The 19,705-nt window shown below is 36.8% G+C and overlaps 1 protein-coding gene and 1 non-coding gene across 2 annotated transcripts in view; one reads left to right on the top strand and one right to left on the bottom strand.

Moving 5' to 3' along the window:
* ARIH1 (ariadne RBR E3 ubiquitin protein ligase 1) overlaps positions 1-19,705 on the top strand; it is a 123,998-nt gene that overhangs the window by 32,071 nt on the left and 72,222 nt on the right. Inside the window, exon 2 of the mRNA XM_019441544.2 lies at positions 17,492-17,559. Coding sequence (XP_019297089.1) covers positions 17,492-17,559 — 68 coding nt within the window. The remainder of the gene's footprint in view (positions 1-17,491; positions 17,560-19,705) is intronic.
* LOC128773153 (U6 spliceosomal RNA) lies at positions 2,437-2,540 on the bottom strand. The gene has a single exon (XR_008417435.1). It is a non-coding gene; the product is annotated as a U6 spliceosomal RNA (small nuclear RNA).

Raw genomic sequence — 19,705 nt, 5'->3', positions numbered from 1 at the left:
AAAACATTAAAAAAAATTTAAATAGTGTTCTTATGTCAATAAACATGAATCCAAAGTTGAAATGTATTTTATTTTAGAAGAAAAATAATGTTATATTGGTGCTCTTTCCTGCTTCCTGCTCCAGTTTAGTTTATTCTGCAAGTTGCTATTTTTTCCTTCAGTATTACTGTGGATTTAAAAATTGTACAGTATTTTCTAATAGGGACATATCAGTTTATCTTTTTTCTTATTGTTGGGCATTTTGTTCACTCGTATTGTGTGTCTTCTTCCTATCATTCCCTTCCTTTTACTTTCTTGACCTAACCTAACCTAACCTCCAAAGTGGGTTTGTTGGACTTTGGGTATAGACATTCATAGTTCTTATAAATAAGATGGAATGTTTTCAAAGGTTATTGAGTTTATCTTTTAGCCAGTAGTGTGTGAACTGTCATTTTCTTTGCTCTTTTGCTGACACAGTATATTAAGAATCTTTAAATTTTTCATTAGTCTGATAAAATATTATTGGTTTTAATTTAACATTTCTCTGAACTGTCTTTTAATTTAATGTTTATTTATTTTGAGAGAGAGTGCAAGTGAGGGATAGGCAGAGAGAGAATCCCAAGCAGGCTTCATGCTGTCAGTGCAGACAGAGCCTGATGCAGGGCTCAGTCCCCCGACCCTGGGATAATGACCTAAGCCAAAACCAAGAGTTGGACGCTTAACTGACTGAGCCACCCAAGCGCCCCATCAAGTGTCACTTCAAGGAAAAAAAAATCAAGCTATGAGCAAATTAAGACTTGACTATGATCACAAAACAAAATGACTTTTTTAAAATCACAAGTTGGAGAAAAGAGCCAAGGTAACAATCGTATATTAAGAACTCGTGATGAGGGGTGCCTGGGTGGCTCAGTTGGGTCCCACTCTTGGTTTCCATTCAGACCATGATCCCAGGGTCATGAGATTGAGCCTTGCGCTGTCAGTGCAGAGCCTGCTTGGGATTTTGTCTCTCTCTGCCCTTCCCCCCTGCTCTTGCTCTCTCTCAAAATTTAAAAAAAATGACACTATTGAACAGTGTTTGTTTTTATGACAGCCCAAATAGTGTATTACGATTATTATGCTTTTTTTTTCTTTTTAAAACAGGCTTAATGCCAAATACTCTGGACCTTCCCGAGAACAATGCTTCTGATATCAAGGTCATTTGGATTGTATTTACACTTCTGGAGCCCTCCATCCTGCTGTTGTAATCACTGACTCTTCCCACTAAATCTTGAATTGGACCCTTTTTCTTAGACTTGTGTCTTTTCTTGATTTAATCTAATTTTGCTGGGCTACATCCTTAATTTAACTCCCATGTAACTTTATGATGTTACTCATTGTGGCCCTGATAGTATCTTTAATTTGTCTTCAAATTTGGTTGCTAGATGGGCTAGCTGGAAAAGTCTGGATTGAATGTTGATGAAAGATAACTGCCTTCTGCACTTACTGTTGCTAATAAGTCCAATACCAGTCTGGTTCTCGTTTCTTGATGACTTTTTTTTTTTTTTTTTTAAGTTTCAGCCTTTTCTCTTTATTCTTGGTTGTTTCAAGTCTCTTCATTGTGTTGGGCCTTAGTGGACCCTTTTAACTGGAAGATTTGTGTCCTTTATTTTAATGTTTATTTACTTTTTTTGAGAGAGAATGCATGCACATGGGTGGGAGGAGGGGCAGAGAGAGGCAGAGAGAGAATCCCAAATGGGCTAGTTGCCCGAATTCACCAACATGAGATCATGACCTGAGCCGAAATCAAGAGCTGGACACTTAACTGACCAAGCCACTCAGGCACCCTCAGATTTGCGTCCTTTTAAAGCTTTGAGAAATGAACTTATAATACTGCTTTGGTAATTTTCTTCCCTCTCCTCTCTTTCTGGAATTCCTGTTAGGTGATTGTTACAAACAATGGATAGTGGCTTAAATAAAAATGATGATAAAACTACACAAGAAAGACTGGAGGGAAGGTGCATGTAAGAGTGCAAAATCATCATCAATGAACATTGTGATAGATGATATCTAAAATAGAAAGATAGTAACTATCTGAGAAAGCATATTATTTGGGATAAAAGTACTAGAAGGAACAGTGAAAAGAATTTAAAATACTTGCCTCAAAGGATTGGAAATCAGTATTGACTGAGATGTGGCAGAGAGGATTGTTAAACCTTGAGGTTATAATTAACTTTTAAAACTATGCACATACACTAAATTTAAAAAATGCTTAAACAGTGATTCAGTTCAACCCCATTATTAAAGATCCACATTTAGTGATACTGTCATTATTTAATTACTTATTTGGCTTTTTTGTTTTTATTGTGCACTATGTTAATATACTGGGTAAACTTCTAGCAGGAGTAGGTGAGCATAACCAAGTTATTTTTAATCAATCAGGAAAATTCTTCCTTAATTGATCTCCCAACTCTTTGACACAAAAATGTGGAACACTTCCTGAATTTGCATGGCATCCTTGCACAGGGGCCGTGCTAATTTCTGTATTGTTTTAGTTTTAACATATGTGCTGCCACAGTGAGCACTGATCTTTATTCTCTAAAATCCTTTCAGCGAGTATATGTAGAAGTGTTCTTAGGCTAGGTATTCATTATAAGCTTCACGAAAAGAGGATGATTCCGGTTGTATATGCCATGTGTCATGTGACACATATTGCCATGTGTCATGATTGTTAATCATTGAGCCTGTGTGTTTTGAGAATAATTGGCAAGAAAATGTACTGCAGATGTACATGGCCTGTTATAGCTTGGTTATAAAACTTTCTTTAAATGATACAAGAGTATGTATGTGTCTATTTCAAGATCATTTGAATTTATGGCTACTTCTTGAGCTTTAAAGAAATTTACAGTGGCTTTTTTTAAGTAAGATCTTTCTGAGATAAAAATTAAAACCCCCATACTTTTTAAATAAGCACTATGGGTTTCAGAGAATCTCACTTGTGTTTATATTGTACAAATTTTTGTATGCCATCTATACATACATGGAGTGTCATTAAGAAATTGTGAATTGTGGGGCGCCTGGGTGGCTCAGTCGGTTAAGCGTCCGACTTCAGCTCAGGTCACGATCTCGCGGTCTGTGGGTTCGAGCCCCGCGTCAGGCTCTGGGCTGATGGCTCAGAGCCTGGAGCCTGCTTCCGATTCTGTGTCTCCCTCTCTCTCTGCCCCTCTCCCGTTCATGCTGTGTCTCTCTCTGTCTCAAAAATAAATAAACGTTAAAAAAAAAAAATTAAAAAAAAAAAAGAAATTGTGAATTGTTAGTCAGAATCCTACCACTTATAGGTATTTTGAGTTGCTATGATAAGAAAGGAGGAAGTACTAGTTCAAATTATGTACTGTTAAAATTTGTTCTTAAGAAGTAGTTGGGAATGTGTATCTTTTTTTTTTTTTTTTTGAAGTGCCTCCAAAGGAAGAGAAAACTATATACAACACTTCTTAACAATATTCAGTTCACTTAACAGAACGAATTCAATTTTGTATGTCATCTTCAGGTAGTTTGGAGATGGCTAGTGGTTGTGTTAAGTGCGGTACATTGAAGTCACTCAAAACGTTTTGGTTGTGTGTTTGTGGAACATTTTCAGTGGTGCCACAGTAGCTATGTATAGAATGCTAATACTTTGGGCTTGACAATTGGAACCCAGAGGTGAACGTGTGAATAGATAACTAAGAGGATTCTTAAATAATTCTCTAACAATTCTGAATTACTGCAAAAATAGTCAAGTAACATAAAGTGGACTATATAGAATTTTCATTTGTGGTTTAAATTAGCTGTTATGCCAGGGTAGTTTGGAATTGGGAGTTACCTGGTTCTTGGACTTTCCTTTAAATTCTTACCCTTTTATCTGTAGGAATTTTTCTTCCTCTCAAAGAGTATGGGCATTTTTTCCCCTTCAGTTAGGAGACTGAGACCCAAGAAAATCTTGCCTTGAATGGGGCTTCATGTAATGGTAAACGTTTAAAACTAGGGTTATATTTGTTGGAAGTGACTTGGCTGTTCATCAACTAGATGCTAAAAGCATATAGTGCTATGTAAAGCCTTCAGTTTGTTTTTCTGATGTAAAATACAAGTTTTACCTAACATTGTTTATACTGTTTACATAAGATATATCCCTTCCATCACATGCCCCACTTGGGTTTGCGGTTGAATACAGAATAAATCAAATGATACACACAGTGATAGTATCCTTTCTTCTATTAATAGAAACATTTCTTTTACTAAATTTTGATTAAACTCTTGACATTCTCTAGAGGTGAAGTCTTGGCTCTCCAAATTTAAGATGACATAGAAGGAAGTAATTGCCTTCATAATATGCATGTACAAGGGCAGGTGAAGAACAGCAAAGCCAAATTTGAGATGTTACTGTTGGTAGTTGGCTAAATGTATTCATTAGCAAGTTTGGGTACAACAGGATTACATGTGGAGTTCAAATGCATACCTCAGCACAATTTCAAGTTAAGTGTCATGGATCTACAGAATTCTATGTAGTTGGTCAAAACTTGTCAGTGTTAAATTTTTATTTTAATTAATGTCCAAGGGTAGTGAGTGAAATTGTGAACTTTTTGCTGAAGTAATCTCCAAGCAGCGTCTTCAATGGGAAAGTCTCCTAACAGCATGACCTTCAACATTTTACTCTTGTCTTTTACCTTCCTTCTTGGAGGGTAGCTTAAAAGTAAATATTCGAAACTGGAAACTTTGAGGATTAGTGTTGTTTAGTTGTACATTTGTTTTATTTATTTAAAAAAAAAATTTTTTTTTAACGTTTATTTATTTTTGGGACAGAGAGAGACAGAGCATGAACAGGGGAGGGGCAGAGAGAGAGGGAGACACAGAATCGAAAACAGGCTCCAGGCTCTGAGCCATCAGCCCAGAGCCCGACGCGGGGCTCGAACTCACAGACTGTGAGATCGTGACCTGAGCTGAAGTCGGACGCTTAACTGACTGAGCCACCCAGGCGCCCCAGTTGTACATTTGTTTTAAATGCATACAGCTTTTAAGCCATTTGGGAATTCTGTGATGGTCTTCCTCAATTCTGTGAAGTACCTTTTTGTGCTCTGTTGGGCTAGAAAGCCAAAAACTATTTCTTTTTTCTGCTGTTCCTCTTTCCTTTTTTTTTTTTTTTTTTTTTTTTTCCTGCAGTTGTAAGGATATGAGATTTTTTTTGCAGTAGCAGAAATGTAGCATTGCATTGGCCATTCTTCTGCATTATCCAGAGGCATTTGTGGCAAAGGCAGCAGATAGACTCTGTTTTGCTTTGTACATCACCTGGCTTCTTGGGTATCTAGAGTCAGTCGTGGCAGTGGTAATGATGACTTCCTGATTCTAGCTTTCTAATCCTTGGATCATCTCCCATTCTTGAATTTAGTGGTTCCATTGGTGGCTTGTGCAGGAAGAGCTCCTTGTGACTCAGTTGTATAGTATTCTGGTGTCGTTCTTGTACTGCCCACTCCTCCAGTCCATCTACAAATCAAACACTCAATTCCTTTATTAATTCCCCCTTTGCTCAGAATATCTATTTAGTGGTTTTTATACCCTTCATCAAATCCTGAATAATCAAAATCCAGAGCATCTTTTGGTGACAGATACTACTCTTCCATTTTGTATATGGTACTGTGTGAACTTTGGATACATAAATAATTTATTCTGTTGAATGTCATTTATTAAGCATTAATTATATTGCAGCTTTTTAGTGATTCTTAGTATAAAGCTCTCAACATACTTCTATATCTTTTAAGAGAAGAAAAATTATACCTGAATTGCATATAATAATTTCTTTTTTTCAAAATGTTTATTCATTTTTGAGAGCAAGCATGAGTGGGGGAGGGGCAGACAGGGGGACAGGGGATCTTAAGGAGACCCTGCTGACAGCAGTGGGCCTGATGCGGGACTCGAACTCACGAACCATGAAGTCATGACCTGAGCTGAAGTCAGATGCTCAACCACCTTTACATGATAATTTCTTAAAAAGAAATCAAGTATTTAATTAAAATTAAGGAGAAATGGAAATGAAACCTTTTAAGATAGTGTAACGAACTCTCAGAACTTCCTGTAGCTTGTATCAGTGCTTGTCAAACTTCACTATGCATATATATCACTTCAGGAACCTGTGAGAGGAACCTTTGAGAGTCTGGTTGAAATGATTCAGTAGATGTGGATTGAGACTTAGGATTCTGAATTTCTAACAGATTCTCAGGTGATTGATTTTGTGAACTACAGTTTGAGAAGCAAGACTTATACTGTTTATAGTTGATTGTTACAAAAGTAATACAGTACAGAAAAAAACACATTTTCACCTCATTCCCAAATAAGCGCCTCCCTCAAGGGTGGTAACTCTCCAGAGGTGCTTTATTTATTTTTTTCTTTTTCAGAGCAACTTTAATATAAATCCTTTTAAACATTTTATTATGTATTGAATATATCATAGAACTTTACCTTTTTTTAAACTCAAAAATATTATACATTGCTCAGTAACTTGCTTTTTCTTTTTCACTTAGTGATGTGTCATGGATATGCTTCCATGTGCATGCGTACAGACCTATTTTCTTTTTGTTTATTAATTGCTGCATAATGTTCTAAGTATGGATATGGCATAATTTATAGGCATTCCGCCCCCCCTTGGAAGAATGTAGGTTATCTTTGCCTTATTGCTTTTCCAAATAATGTGCATGTAAAATTTCTTCTCCTTCCCCTTCTACACTTACATATTTCTGCAGAGTAGGTTCCTGGAAGTGGAATCTCTAGATCCTATCTTAGGTCATTTGCATTTAAAAATTGGTTTCTTTAATCTTTATTTATTTTTGAGAGACAGAGTAACAGAGCACAAGCAGGGGAGAACAGAGAGAGAGGGAGACACAGAATCCGAAGCAGGCTCCAGGCTCCCAGCTGTCAGCACAGAGCCTGATGTGGGGCTCAAACTCACGGACCGCGAGATCATGACCTGAGCTGAAGTCAGATGCCCAACTGACTGAGCCACCCAGGCGCTCTATGGTCATGTGTGTTTTAAATTTTGTTGAGTTCTGCCGAACTATTCTCACAAAAATTTTACCAAAGTTGCCATTTCGCTAACATGGGACATTTCCCCTCCTCTGTCCCTGCATATTATAAATTTTTAAGATTTTAGCCGTTGTGGTAAATTAAAAACACTGTATTAAAGGGGCGCCTGGGTGGCTCAGTCGGTTAAGCGGCCGACTTCGGCTCAGGTCATGATCTCGCAGTCCATGAGTTCGAGCCCCGCGTCGGGCTCTGTGCTGACAGCTCAGAGCCTTGAGCCTGTTTCAGATTCTGTGTCTCCCTCTCTCTTACGCTCCCCTGTTCATGCTCTGTCTCTCCCTGTCTTAAAAATAAATAAAACATTAAAAAAAACAAACCACTGTATTAAGGAGGTTGAATATTTTCTTGTTTTTCAGCTAATTGTATTCTTAGAATTCATAAACCATCCATTTGTGTTGGATTGTCTTTTTATGGACTTGTGTGTTTGCTTATTTACTGTTTACTTTAGGTGTTGCAAATATTTCTATGTAGAACTTTTTATATTTTATGGCTTTTGGGTTCCTAATATTAAGTAAGGCATTACGAAGCAATAGTCTATAAAATTTGGATCAGCAGCAGCTCTCTTAAGGAGCATGTAGATTAAGCTACATGGAAACATACTATAAAAACAAGGCCTTTTTAAAAGAAGTTTTTATTTAAATTTCAGTTAACATACAATGTTAACATACAGTTTCAGGTGTACAAGATAGTGATTCAGCACTTTCATACAACACCTGGTGCTCATCACAAGTGCACTCCTTCATCTCTAACACCTATTTACCCATCTCCCTCCCACCTTCCCTTTGGCAACCATTAGTTCCCTCTAGTTAAGAGTTTGTTTTTGGTTTGCCTGTCTTTTTTTTCCCCTTTGCTCATTTGTTTTGTTTCTTAAATTCCACATATGAGTGAAATCATATGATATTTGTCTTTCTCTGACGGACTTAATTTCACTTAGGATGGTACTCTCTAGATCCATCCATGTTGTTGAAAACAGCAAGATTTCATTCTTTTTTATGAGCCCATTCTTTTGTAGGAAAATTGTCAAACTGAGTTTTGAGATGGAGTGTATAACCTGTTTAATTTCATTTCAGATCAAATTATGAGATAGATGAAAAGCTATACTTTGAGGCCTTTCTGTGTATGTTAATTGGGCTGAAAAAGTGTCTTCTTGCTGCTTCATCCTAGACTATTATATTATAAAACCCATTCATTTAATATTGAGCTTTCCCTTTTTAAAAAATTTTTTTTTGATTACATTTATTTATTTTTGAGACAGAGATGGAGCACAAGTGGGGGAGGGGCAGAGAGAGAAGGAGACAAAGGATCCAAAGCAGGCTCCAGGCTCTGAGCTGTCAGCACAGAGCCCGATGTGGGGCTCGAACTCACAAACTGCAAGATCATGACCTGAGCCGAAGTCAAACGTCTAATGTCAAAAAATAGTTGCCTCCCCACAATACTAATCATTGGAATGTTACTCAGTAACTTGATTGAGTCTACTAGGAGATCTGTCACATTCTTTTAAATGTAGGCTCTGCATTCATGTGTACAACTAGAATTGTGGTTCTTCATCTTGGCTGTGTAATGGAATTGCCAATGAGCTTTCAAAAAATGGTAATGCACGGGTTCTTTTCCTTACACTCGTCCGATGATGTATTTGTTGTGGGGTGTGGCCCAATACAGGTATTTGAAAGTTCCTCAGATGATTCTAAAATGCTACCCACATTGAGAACCACTTGATCAAAGAATGGAGGATGATAGTGCATTGATATTAAGGCCTCAGCTGGGACAGTTGGCATGTTCAGATTTACTTTTCAGGGCAAAAGCCGGGGGTGCCTGGGTGGCTCAGTCCTGTAAGCGTCCCACTCTTGATTTTGGCTCAGGTCATGATCTCACAGATCCGTGAGATTGAGCTCCGAGTCAGGCTCTGCACTGATGGCACGGAGCCTACTTGAAATTCTTTCTCTCCCTCTCTCTGTCTGCCCCTCCCCTGATTTTGCATGCTTTCTCTCTCTCAAAAAATAAATAAAGTTTAAAAAAGTGCAAAAGCAGAACTTTGTAGATACTTTCAAAGCAAACACTTGCTATCACCTTAGAATGTAATTTTCTTCAAATTACTACAGTATTACACTTCTGTGTTCATATTAGAGTTCTAAATGTATACTCTTTCAGAGCTCTCACAGTTGGAAACTATTTAGAGCAGTAGTTCCTAATTCTGTCTGCATATTACTATCATCTGGGGAATTTTAGGTAAAAAAAATTTGAGTAAGAAATTCACATACCCATGTCCACTCCAGATAATTGAATCAGAATTGCTCTGGTGAAGTTTAAGTATTGATATTTTTAGAGTTCCTAGGGAGATTTTAATACATAGCCCAAATGAGGGACCATTGTTTTAGAGTTTACAGCTAGAGAATATATGAGATTTCAGATTGTGTTAGGTCTTTTCTTGCTTTGTTTATATCTTTAAAAAAAAAAAAAAAAAAAAAAGGAACGCCAGTAAGAATAGGATGAAGAGTTATTTCAACCAAGAGCTTGAATTGATGTTCTACACAACTAATCAAGAATTTTGGTAGCATGCATAGGTGATTTCTCTCCTTTTATTAGTCCCCAGCCTAAAGCATTTAAATCAGAATCTTTTAAGGGTGGTACTATAAGCATACATTTTTATAAATTTTTCCTAATATTCAGATCCTATTAATCTGTTTCATCTTGGGTCAAGTCACTTAACCTCTCTAACCTTATCTGTAAAATGTGAATAATGCCTACCTTATATAAAGTATCGATGTGATGACTAAATCAAATAATAATGTATATAAAGTGCCTGGCACTGAATAATTTCATGTCTGTGTTCTATTCAGCATTGTTCTTTTGACACTTGTACTTTCTTTTTTTTATTTATTAACTTGTTTTATTTTTTATTTTTTTAAATTTACATCCAAATTAGCATATAGTGCGACAATGATTTCAGGAGTAGATCCCTTAGTGCCCCTTACCCATTTAGCCCATCCCCCCTCCCACAACCCCTTCAGTAACCCTCAGTTTGTTCTCCATATTTATGAGTCTCTTCTGTTTTGTCCCCCACCCCCCGCCGTTTTTATATTATTTTTGTTTCCCTTCCCTTATGTTCATCTGTTCTGTCTCTTAAAGTCCTCATATGAGTGAAGTCACATGATTTTTGTCTTTCTCTGACTAATTTCACTTAGCATAATACCCTCCAGTTCCATTTACGTAGTTGCAAATGGCAAGATTTCATTCTTTCTGATTGCTGAGTAATACTCCATTGTGTGTGTGTGTGTGTGTGTGTGTGTGTGTGTGTGTGTGTGTGTGTATACATATATATACATCTTCTTTATCCATTCATCCATCGAGGGACATTTGGGCTCTTTCCATACTTTGGCTATTGTCGATAGTGCTGCTATAAACATGGGGGTGCATGTGTCCCTTCGAAACAGCACACCTGTATCCCTTGGATAAATACCTAGTAGTGCAATTGCTGGGTCGTAGGGTAGTTTTGGTTTTAATTTTTTGAGGAACCTCCATACTGTTTTCCAGAGTGGCTGCCCATTTTCTTTTTAAATGTTTATTTTATTTTGAGGGAGAATGGGGAAAAAGCAGAGGAAGAGAGAAAATCCCAAGCAGGCTCTGCACTGATAGTAGGGCTCGATCTCACGAACTGTTGAGATCATGACCTGAGCCAAAATCAAGAGTCAGATGCTTTAACTAACTGAGCCATTTAGGTGCCCCATTCTTCCCCCCTACCCCTGCCTCATTTTTTTACGTAGGCTTCACACCCAGTACAGAACCCAACACAGGCCTTGAATTAACAACCCACCCCTAAGATCCAAGATCTGAGCCAAGATTCAGAGTCAAACTTTTTACCTACCGAGCCACCCAGGTACCCCGACACGTATTGTACCTTAAACAGCCACAACTCCATTATAGGTGCTCCAGTGTAGGTTAAAAACTTTTACACTTAATATTTAAAAATTATTATTATTTTTTTTTTTTCCAAAGTTTTTTATTTATTTTTGGGACAGAGAGAGACAGAGCATGAACGGGGGAGGGGCAGAGAGAGGGAGACACAGAATCGGAAACAGGCTCCAGGCTCCGAGCCATCAGCCCAGAGCCTGACGCGGGGCTCGAACTCACGGACCGCGAGATCGTGACCCGGCTGAAGTCGGACGCTTAACCGACTGCGCCACCCAGGCGCCCCTAAAAATTATATTTTAATTTACATAAAATTTATACTTTTGGTGTACAGTTCCATGAATTTTGACCAGTGTCTGGAGTTGTGTATCCACTACTACAATCTACACACAGAACAGTTCCATAGTGGCCCTCTAAAAAATTCCTTCCTTCTACCCTGTTCGTTCAAACCCTCCCCCACCCTTAATTCCTGGCAACCAGGGATTTATATGCAATCCTGTAGTTTTACTTTTTCCACGGTGTCATATAAGTGGAATCATACAATATGTAACCTCTTGAATATGGCTTCTTTCACCTAGAATTTGCATTTGAGATTCTTTCATGTTGTTATATATATATAGCCATAGTTCTTTTTATTGCTGAGTGTTATTCCATTGTGGACATACCAGTTTGTTGGATCCATTCCCCAGTTGTGGAACATTTGGACTGTTTCCAGTTTTTGCCAGGTACTAATGAAGTGTTGTAAACCTCCTTATATAGGATTTTGGGTGAACATAAGTTTCAGGGTAAATTCCTAATGAGATTTTGAGGTTGTAGTAAATATGTGTTTAACCTTATAAGAAATTGTTAAATATTTTCTTGTTGGCTGTATTATTATGCATTCCCATCAGCAGTGTATGAAAGTTCCAGTTCTACCACATCCTCTGCAGTACTTTGTATTGTCTGATAGGTTCCTTCTCTCCCCACACATATTCTAGTAGGCTTATGGTGGTGACATTGTGGCTTCAATTCCTGTGTTCCAAATAACTAATAATGTTCAGCATCTTTTCTTACTCTTTTTCGTGTCTCTGTGTAGATTTTCTTTGGTAAAGTGTTCAAATCTTTTACCTACTTTTAAAATTGGGTTTTTGTTTTATTAGGTTTCGGGAGATTTTTAAAATATATGTGTTCTAAATACAAGTTTTTTGTTAAATATGATTTGCATATATTTTCACCTAGCCTCTGGCCTGTCTTTCCATTTTATTAACAGTGTTCTTTCCATTTTAGTGAATTCCAGTTTATCAGTTTTTCTTTTTTTAATTTTTTCTATTGTTTATTTATTCTTTTTGAGAGAGAGGGAGACAGAATCAGATGCAGGCTCCAGGCTCTGAGCTGTCAGCACAGAGCCTGACATGGGGTTTGAACCCACGAGCCATAATCATGACCTGACCCAAAGTCGGACACTTAACAGGCCACCCATGCACCCCGTTTATCAGTTTTTTTTATGGATTGTGCTTTTGTTATCTAAGAACTATTTGCCCAAACCAAGACCACAAAGATTTTCGCCTAGAAGTTACATAGTCTTATGATTTACATTTGGGTCTGATCCATTATTAATTTTGTGTAAAGTCTTTAAGGTATAGGTTACAGTTGATTAAAAAGAAATAGATGTCTTAATGTTTATTTATTTTTGAGAGAGACAGCGTGAGTGAGGGAGGGGCAGAGAAAGAGAGGGAGACGCAGAAACCGAAGCAGGCTCCAGGCTTTGAGCTGTCAGCACAGAGCCTGAGTGAACTGTGAGATCATGACCTGAGCTGAAGTTGGAAGCTTAACTGACTGAGCCACCCACGTGCCCCTATAGGATGTCTTAATCAGTGTAGGATTGGTTATTTTGAAAAGGTTCCCCCCCAATCCCCCGACCCTTTGAATTGTTTTAGCACCTTTGCAAAAGCTCATTTTGCCATATTTGTATGGATCTATTTCTGGCTTCTGTTCCTTTGATTGTTATGTCTATCCTTTTGCCAGTACTGGAGCTTTATAGTATGTTTTGAGATCAGGTGGTATTCTTTCCTTCCCTCCCCTCCTCTCTTCTTAATAATAACACTTTATTTTCAGGTTTTTATTTAAATTCCAGTTAACACAGTGTAACATTTCCCTTGCACCTGAGGAACTTTAGCATTTCATTTAGAACAGGTCTCCTGACAGTGAGTTCTCAGTTTTCTTTTGTCTGAGAATATCTTTGTCTTCAATCCTGAACTTGACTTTCCCTGAATATAGAATTCTAGGCTGACAACTTTTGATATTACCCCACAGGACCCTGAGAGACAGTTCTTTTAAAAAATGCTTCACGCTCAGCCTGAAGCGCCATACAAGGTTCAATCCCATGACCTTGGGACCAGAACCTGAGCTGAAATTAAGAGTCGGACACTCAGCCAACTGAGCCTCCCAGGTACCTGGAGACTATTCTTTTTTTTTTTTTTTTTTTAAATTAGTTTTTCTGTTGTTAAATTTCTATAACTCTTACTGATATATCAGTTTCAGTGATTTCTCTGTCATCTCCTTTCTGCTTTTGAGCCTATCCAGTAAACTTTAGTTTTTTAGTTCTAAACTTTCCATTTGGTTCTTTTTTTATAACTTACATTTCTTTCCTAAGAATTTGGTTCATCATTTTAAGGTGTCCATTCTTACCTAATGGATCATGTTTTTAATAGCTGCTTTAAAAGTCTTTGGTATTTCTGGGGTGCCTGGGTGGCTCACTCGGTTGACCACCCAACTCTTAATTTCGGCTCCGATCATCATCTCAAGGTCATGGGATCGAGCCCCACATTGGGCTTGGTACGGAACATGGAACCTGCTTGGGATTCTCTCTCTCCCCTTCTCTCTGTGCCCCTCCCCTGCTCTTGCTCTCTTTTTCTAAATAAATACATAAACATAAAAAAATTTAAAGGCTTTGGTATTTCAAATATTTGGGTCATCTTGGGGTTAGCATCTATTAGTTGTCTTCTCCCTTGAGAATTGGTCACATTTTTGTTGTTCTTGCTATGTCTGTTAACTTTTGGATTCTATCCTGGGTATTTTGAATATTTTGTTGTGAGATTCTGCATCCTGTTAAAATCCTTTAGGGAGCTGAGGATTTTTTATTTGTTCTAGTAAAGAGGTAAGTCCAATTGGGTTATGACTGCATATTCTTTCTCAGTTTATATGGGCAGTTTTTCCATTATCTGTTCAGTTTTCAAAGCCCTTGCTGTGTTGAGTTTGCCCCTCCCTTTCCCACTTAGGTTGATCTAGGACTTGGGCAGTTATATATACCATAATGCACCATAGCTCTATTCTAAAAGCCTCTCCTGTAATTTCCATGTTCCACATATACATAGCTTGTAATTGAGCCCAGGACTTGGTTCATTTGCAGATTTAAGGATCACTTCTCCATCTTTCTCTTCTCAGTGATTTCCCCTACACTGTTGACTCCCAGAGGCCCTTCATTCCTCTAGCCTGAAGCTTGGAGTTCTCTAGCTTTTAGTTTCTTACCTGTGCCTTGAGATGAAGTGGCAAGAGAAAAAAGAAAAGAATAGGGATTTCCACTCCCCCTCCCCCCTTTCAGGGCCCTCTACCTTATTCTTCTGTTCAGAGCAGTAGGTTTCTCTTGTCATTCTGGAGCAGTGGAGTCTCATGGTTGCAGCAGGCCTCAGGGCAGGACCTAGAGAAACAAAAGAAGGAAAAAAAAAAAAAGTATTCTCCCTACCTTAGTGGTAGCCTTTTGCCATAACCCTCTAGCGAAAATGATGCAATCCTCTTAGTGTTAGATGCTCATGCCTGCTATACAGTTTCTCTATTTGGCCCACCCATGGGTCAAAGCCAGGAAGTAAAGGTTAAAAAACAAACAGGATATTCACCACCACCTTATTTGTTCTTCACTTCCCTCCCCAATCTGCTTGCTATTGTTTAATTTTAAGAGTATTTTGTCCAATTTTTAGTTGTAATCAGTGGGGGGGAGAGAGAGATGCTATAGTGAGCTTATTATTCCATCTTGGCCAGGACCAGAAGTCAGACTGTTTTGTTTTTAAATAAATTAACATTACTGATGTATAACTATATGACTAAATATACCCATTTTAAAAAAAAACTTTTAAATGTTTATTTTTGAGACAGAGACAGAGCGTGAGCAAGGGAGGAAGGGCAGAGAGGGAGTGAGACACAGAATCTGAAGCAGCCTCTGGGCTCTGTACTGTCAGCACAGATAGTCATAGACATATGACTAGTAAATGATATCTTTAATGTTCCTTTAGGTTCTATTACATGGAATAACTGAAAGAATATTAGATTCAGATTGTCTTAGGCTAGAAGTCACAACTATTCCACTTAACTGGATAATATTGGGTAATTTTTATAATCTCCAAAGATTCTAATCATAGTTTTTGCATATTTAAAATGGCAGATAAGTATATTTACCTTAGAGCTTTGAGAATTAAATGAGGTATATAAAGTACCTTCTACAGGGCCTCACATACAGTAGATTCACATTATATGTTATGCCCCCATTACCTTTCCTTATATGTAGTGCACATAAATGATCTGAACCACCTACACTGAAATAGTGAACCAAAAATTATTAGTTAGTATTGTGAAATATTTCCTGTCCCATAGCATAGACCCTCGCAGAATACAGGTATTTTGGCATTATCACGCCACTGTGGTTTAGATGAATTTTTTTAGTCTGTCCTTTTGGGAAAAACTTTTGAGCATGTACCTTTAATATAATACACACATTATTAAACAAACACATACACACCTACACAGGAATTTTTGAAGGATGAGCTAAAAAAATAGAAAAGTTGTCATGTTTTCTTCCCTAGGGAACTGCTGGTCTAATTTTCTGAGTCCCTTGGATCATGAGCACATTTGGTCCTGTCCTGCCCCAAGCCTATTAAGTAGAACTATGGAGGTGGAACCCGGGGATCTGTGTTTTAACAGAACTTTCCATAGTAATTTTGGATGAATCAGTAATAGGTTTGGGAACCTCTGGATAGAAGTTTCTGATATTGAAACTCAAGCACAGAAAAGACACTATTGCAACATCAAGTCAGAGAGGGCATTTGTTCCCCTCTCCCTTTTTTCTGTTTGCAAGTCAAGACTCAACACCTCCTGAAACATTTTTCTCTAAGCATTCTGTCTAGTGGCAGAGAATACAGTATATTGGGTGCCACAAAATTACAGTTACACAGTTCTCATCGGCACTTCTAGACTTCATTCTCCCAATTGATAGGATTACCACTTTTATTTTTCATATGTCTAAACCTAAATGAATAACTGTTTTAATTGTAGGCAAATCCTATTGTGGAAACCTGTTTCCAAACAAGAGTTGAGTTGGGTTTTTTTTGGAGGGGGGGAAGTTAATAAATTGTTGGATCACATTTCTGAGAGAGCTGGACACAACAATGCATATTCTGTACAAACAAACATAACATAGGATCAGTTAATAGGTCCCCCCCCCCCCCCCGCCATATTAACTCTTGTAAAGTGGTGGAGTCTGTTAAATGCTGTGTTAAAGGAGGATTCTGGAGGAGTCTGGACCCAAGAAGCAAGGAGTACCTAAATGGATTAGCAAAATGTGCCTAGAGTGGGTGAATGAGAGAGTTACCATGTCTGCATCTTTGGCGTTTTTGGAGGGTATTGAATGTTATGTGAATTTCTCTGTGACAAATGGTATTGTTGAGAATAATTGGTACAGATTTCTTTCATGACAATATTTTTATACAAGATTACTTTTTAATTAAATTAGTGGCTAACTAAAACTCTGGTCTAACTATGGTGACACAAAATAATTTTATACAGAGATTCTTTTTGAAATGTTACTTGATGTAATAAAATTGTACTGTGACCTACAAACAAACAGATTGAGGTTTGAGTTACACCTCTGACATTGTAACTAGAGTTTTAAGTTAAAATTCTGTACCCAAATAGTAACCTGACTAGTTTCATGAGAAATGGAAATAAATGTTAATAAAAATAAATGACAGCATTAAACAATAGGACAGTAAATTTTGGGTTTATTTCATGGTGTTAGCCTTTCTTTTCAGAAATGAAACAGCATCCTTGGATTATATTCTCTAAATTATTACACAGTACAGATATTTTGTCTTTTTCATTAAATATCTCTGAAGGACTTTCTGACTTATAAATGGTTTCTACTCAAGGTGTTAGAAATTTTATTGAATAGAAATTTTGTCAATTAACAGTGTGACAGTCTGCTAAATCTTAATTGCAAAAATCAGTGAATTTTAATTAGTGCTTGATTTAATACAGTAAATTTTCAATTTCTTTTTGGCTTATTTTGAATTCTGCTTTAGAATCGCATAGAAACCTGACAAATTAGTATGGCAAACTATTTTTAAATTGCTTTGATATTACAATTAAATTTTATATTTTCTTTGTAGAACAAAGAAATATCTTAGGAAAGGAAATTTGGGTGGGGTGAAATTTAAATTCAACCTAAAAATTCACTTAAGTACTATTACCTTAAAATAACTTTTTTTCCCCCCTTCTTTAGAATCCAGCAACTATCACAAGAATACTCCTTAGCCACTTCAATTGGGATAAAGAGAAGCTAATGGAAAGGTAAGGAACTATACTGTCAGCTTTGTACTTACAAATAACACAGAAAGCCTGTCGAACTGAATTTATAAGAAGCAGATAAGGAATTGATTTATATACCAGTATGTGCTTTAATTTCTTGCATTCCTTGTGTAAATTTTACAGTAAACTTAGTGTTAGGGAACTTAGGCTCATTGTTCCTTCTTTTATTATGGAGGTGAGGGGGCTCTCCTTCAGTATCTTCTAAATTACATCCTCTTGAGTACTGAGAACTAAAAATGAGTTTTAAAAAACCTCTTAGGGGGCACCTGGCTGGCTCATTCAGTGGAGCTTGTGGCTCTTGATCTCAGGTTCCTGAGTTCAAACCTCACATTGGGTATGGAGCCTATTTAAAATAATAAAAGAAAAGAAAACACATTTTAAAAAGCCCTTGACACAGCCTTCAAACATAATTTATATCTTCCATTAATTAAAAATTTCTTGTCCATAAAACTTTATATCTATGTTAAGCATATTAATGACCTTTATTCAGTAAAAATGAAGAAGTTGCTCAGGGTATCCTGACCATCAAAATAGCTGTTTGGACTCTTTCTCTGGTTTCAGGCAAGATTATATTCCAGTGAGTATTTTTTATATTTTCTCTCTGAAAATGTTTCTGGTTCTAGAAGGGAGGAAATTGCAGGGACTAGAGAAGGACAATATTAATGCCATTCTTAATCTTTTTTTCTTCCTTGGATTGTAAATTAGCACTTGTTAAGGTGGTAGGGTGAAAGCTTGTATTTATTCTATCAGCCATATTCTTCGGTTTAAAATTAATCCTAATTTTAATAAAAAATTACAACTAGTTGTTGGGAATTGAGAACCCAGATATTATGATAAATAAATGGAAAGTATTTCCCATTTGATTTTAAAATTGAATTTTGCAAAACAGATAATAAATAAGAACATTACTCACTTTCTCACATCTTGTGCCCCAACTACAATTTAATGGTAACAAATAATAGTTATCAATTATTGAGCCCTTTGTGCCAGGCATTATTTCATTTAATCCTTCTTATAGCTTTATTAAGGGGCTAGAAACTATTATCTCCACTTAACTGATACAAAAACTAAGGTTTAGGGCTTAGTATATTTATCTCAGTTTTGTAACACAAGGAGTTAGCACTCCTACTTCAGGTTTATTGGACTCCAGAATTGCTTATGTTCTTCAACATATGCTATATAGCTTTCCCAGGGTTCATGAAGAATAAAATGCCTCCTCAGTGTGATTGCCTGCACTGTCCTGCTGGGTCTGACTACCCTTTTTGAAGTCAGTGGTATTTTTTAACTTTGGAAACATTTGTTTTCTGACTTATTTTATGACACTTCTATTTGGAAAAGGAGTTTTCATTATTTACATCTGATCTTCTAGTGAATGAGACTTACAGTTTCTTATTTCTCCAAAGACATTCTGAATTTTCTCCTGTAACACTATTGATACTGCTGAAAGCATTTTTCAATTAAATACTGTACTTACATGTGGTAAGTATGAATTAAAAAGTAGGCAGTGTGTGTGTGAACTCTTCAGTTCCTTTTTGTAATTTCAGTTTTTTATATATTCTGAAGATATGTTATTGGATATTTATAATATCTTTAAATAGTGTTTTAAAATGAATATCCAGTATCTTTTTCTCATTTAATGAGTTTCACATTATACTCTACGTTTGATATTAGCACTGACACACTTTTAGATATAATTACTCCCATGTAAGATGTGCTTTATATTTATTTTGTTTTCTATTTGTTTATTTTATTGGTTTGATCAAGTCGTCCCCCCCCCCCCCCCCCCCCCCCCGTAGTTTCAGAGTTACTCATTTTATTTCAGTTTTTCTAGTGGCCACCTTTACAGGCAATTTTGCTCTCATATATTTAACTGGTGTTTGTTTGTTTTGGCTGATTAGTTTCTTGCATCCTACTATTTTCTCCAAATTTATCCTTTTTCTCTCCAGAATATATCTTTAGTCATTTAAATCATTTCATATGTGCTAAATTTTTAAGGGCTCTAAGAGAATCTTTTAATATTCTGAAATTTTGTAGATTTTGAAAGCATGTCCAGTTGGGACCTTTAAGTCTGAGAACTAATTTTTTTGGTTTGGGGAAATTCCTGGCTATTATTTCTTTAGTATTATCT

Source organism: Panthera pardus, unplaced genomic scaffold (assembly GCF_024362965.1).
Source record: "Panthera pardus isolate Hobbes unplaced genomic scaffold, ASM2436296v1 HiC_scaffold_24, whole genome shotgun sequence".
Taxonomy (NCBI): Eukaryota; Metazoa; Chordata; class Mammalia; order Carnivora; family Felidae; genus Panthera; species Panthera pardus.
The sequence above is the reverse complement of the archived record's forward strand: the minus strand, read 5'-3'. Positions and strand labels throughout refer to the sequence as shown.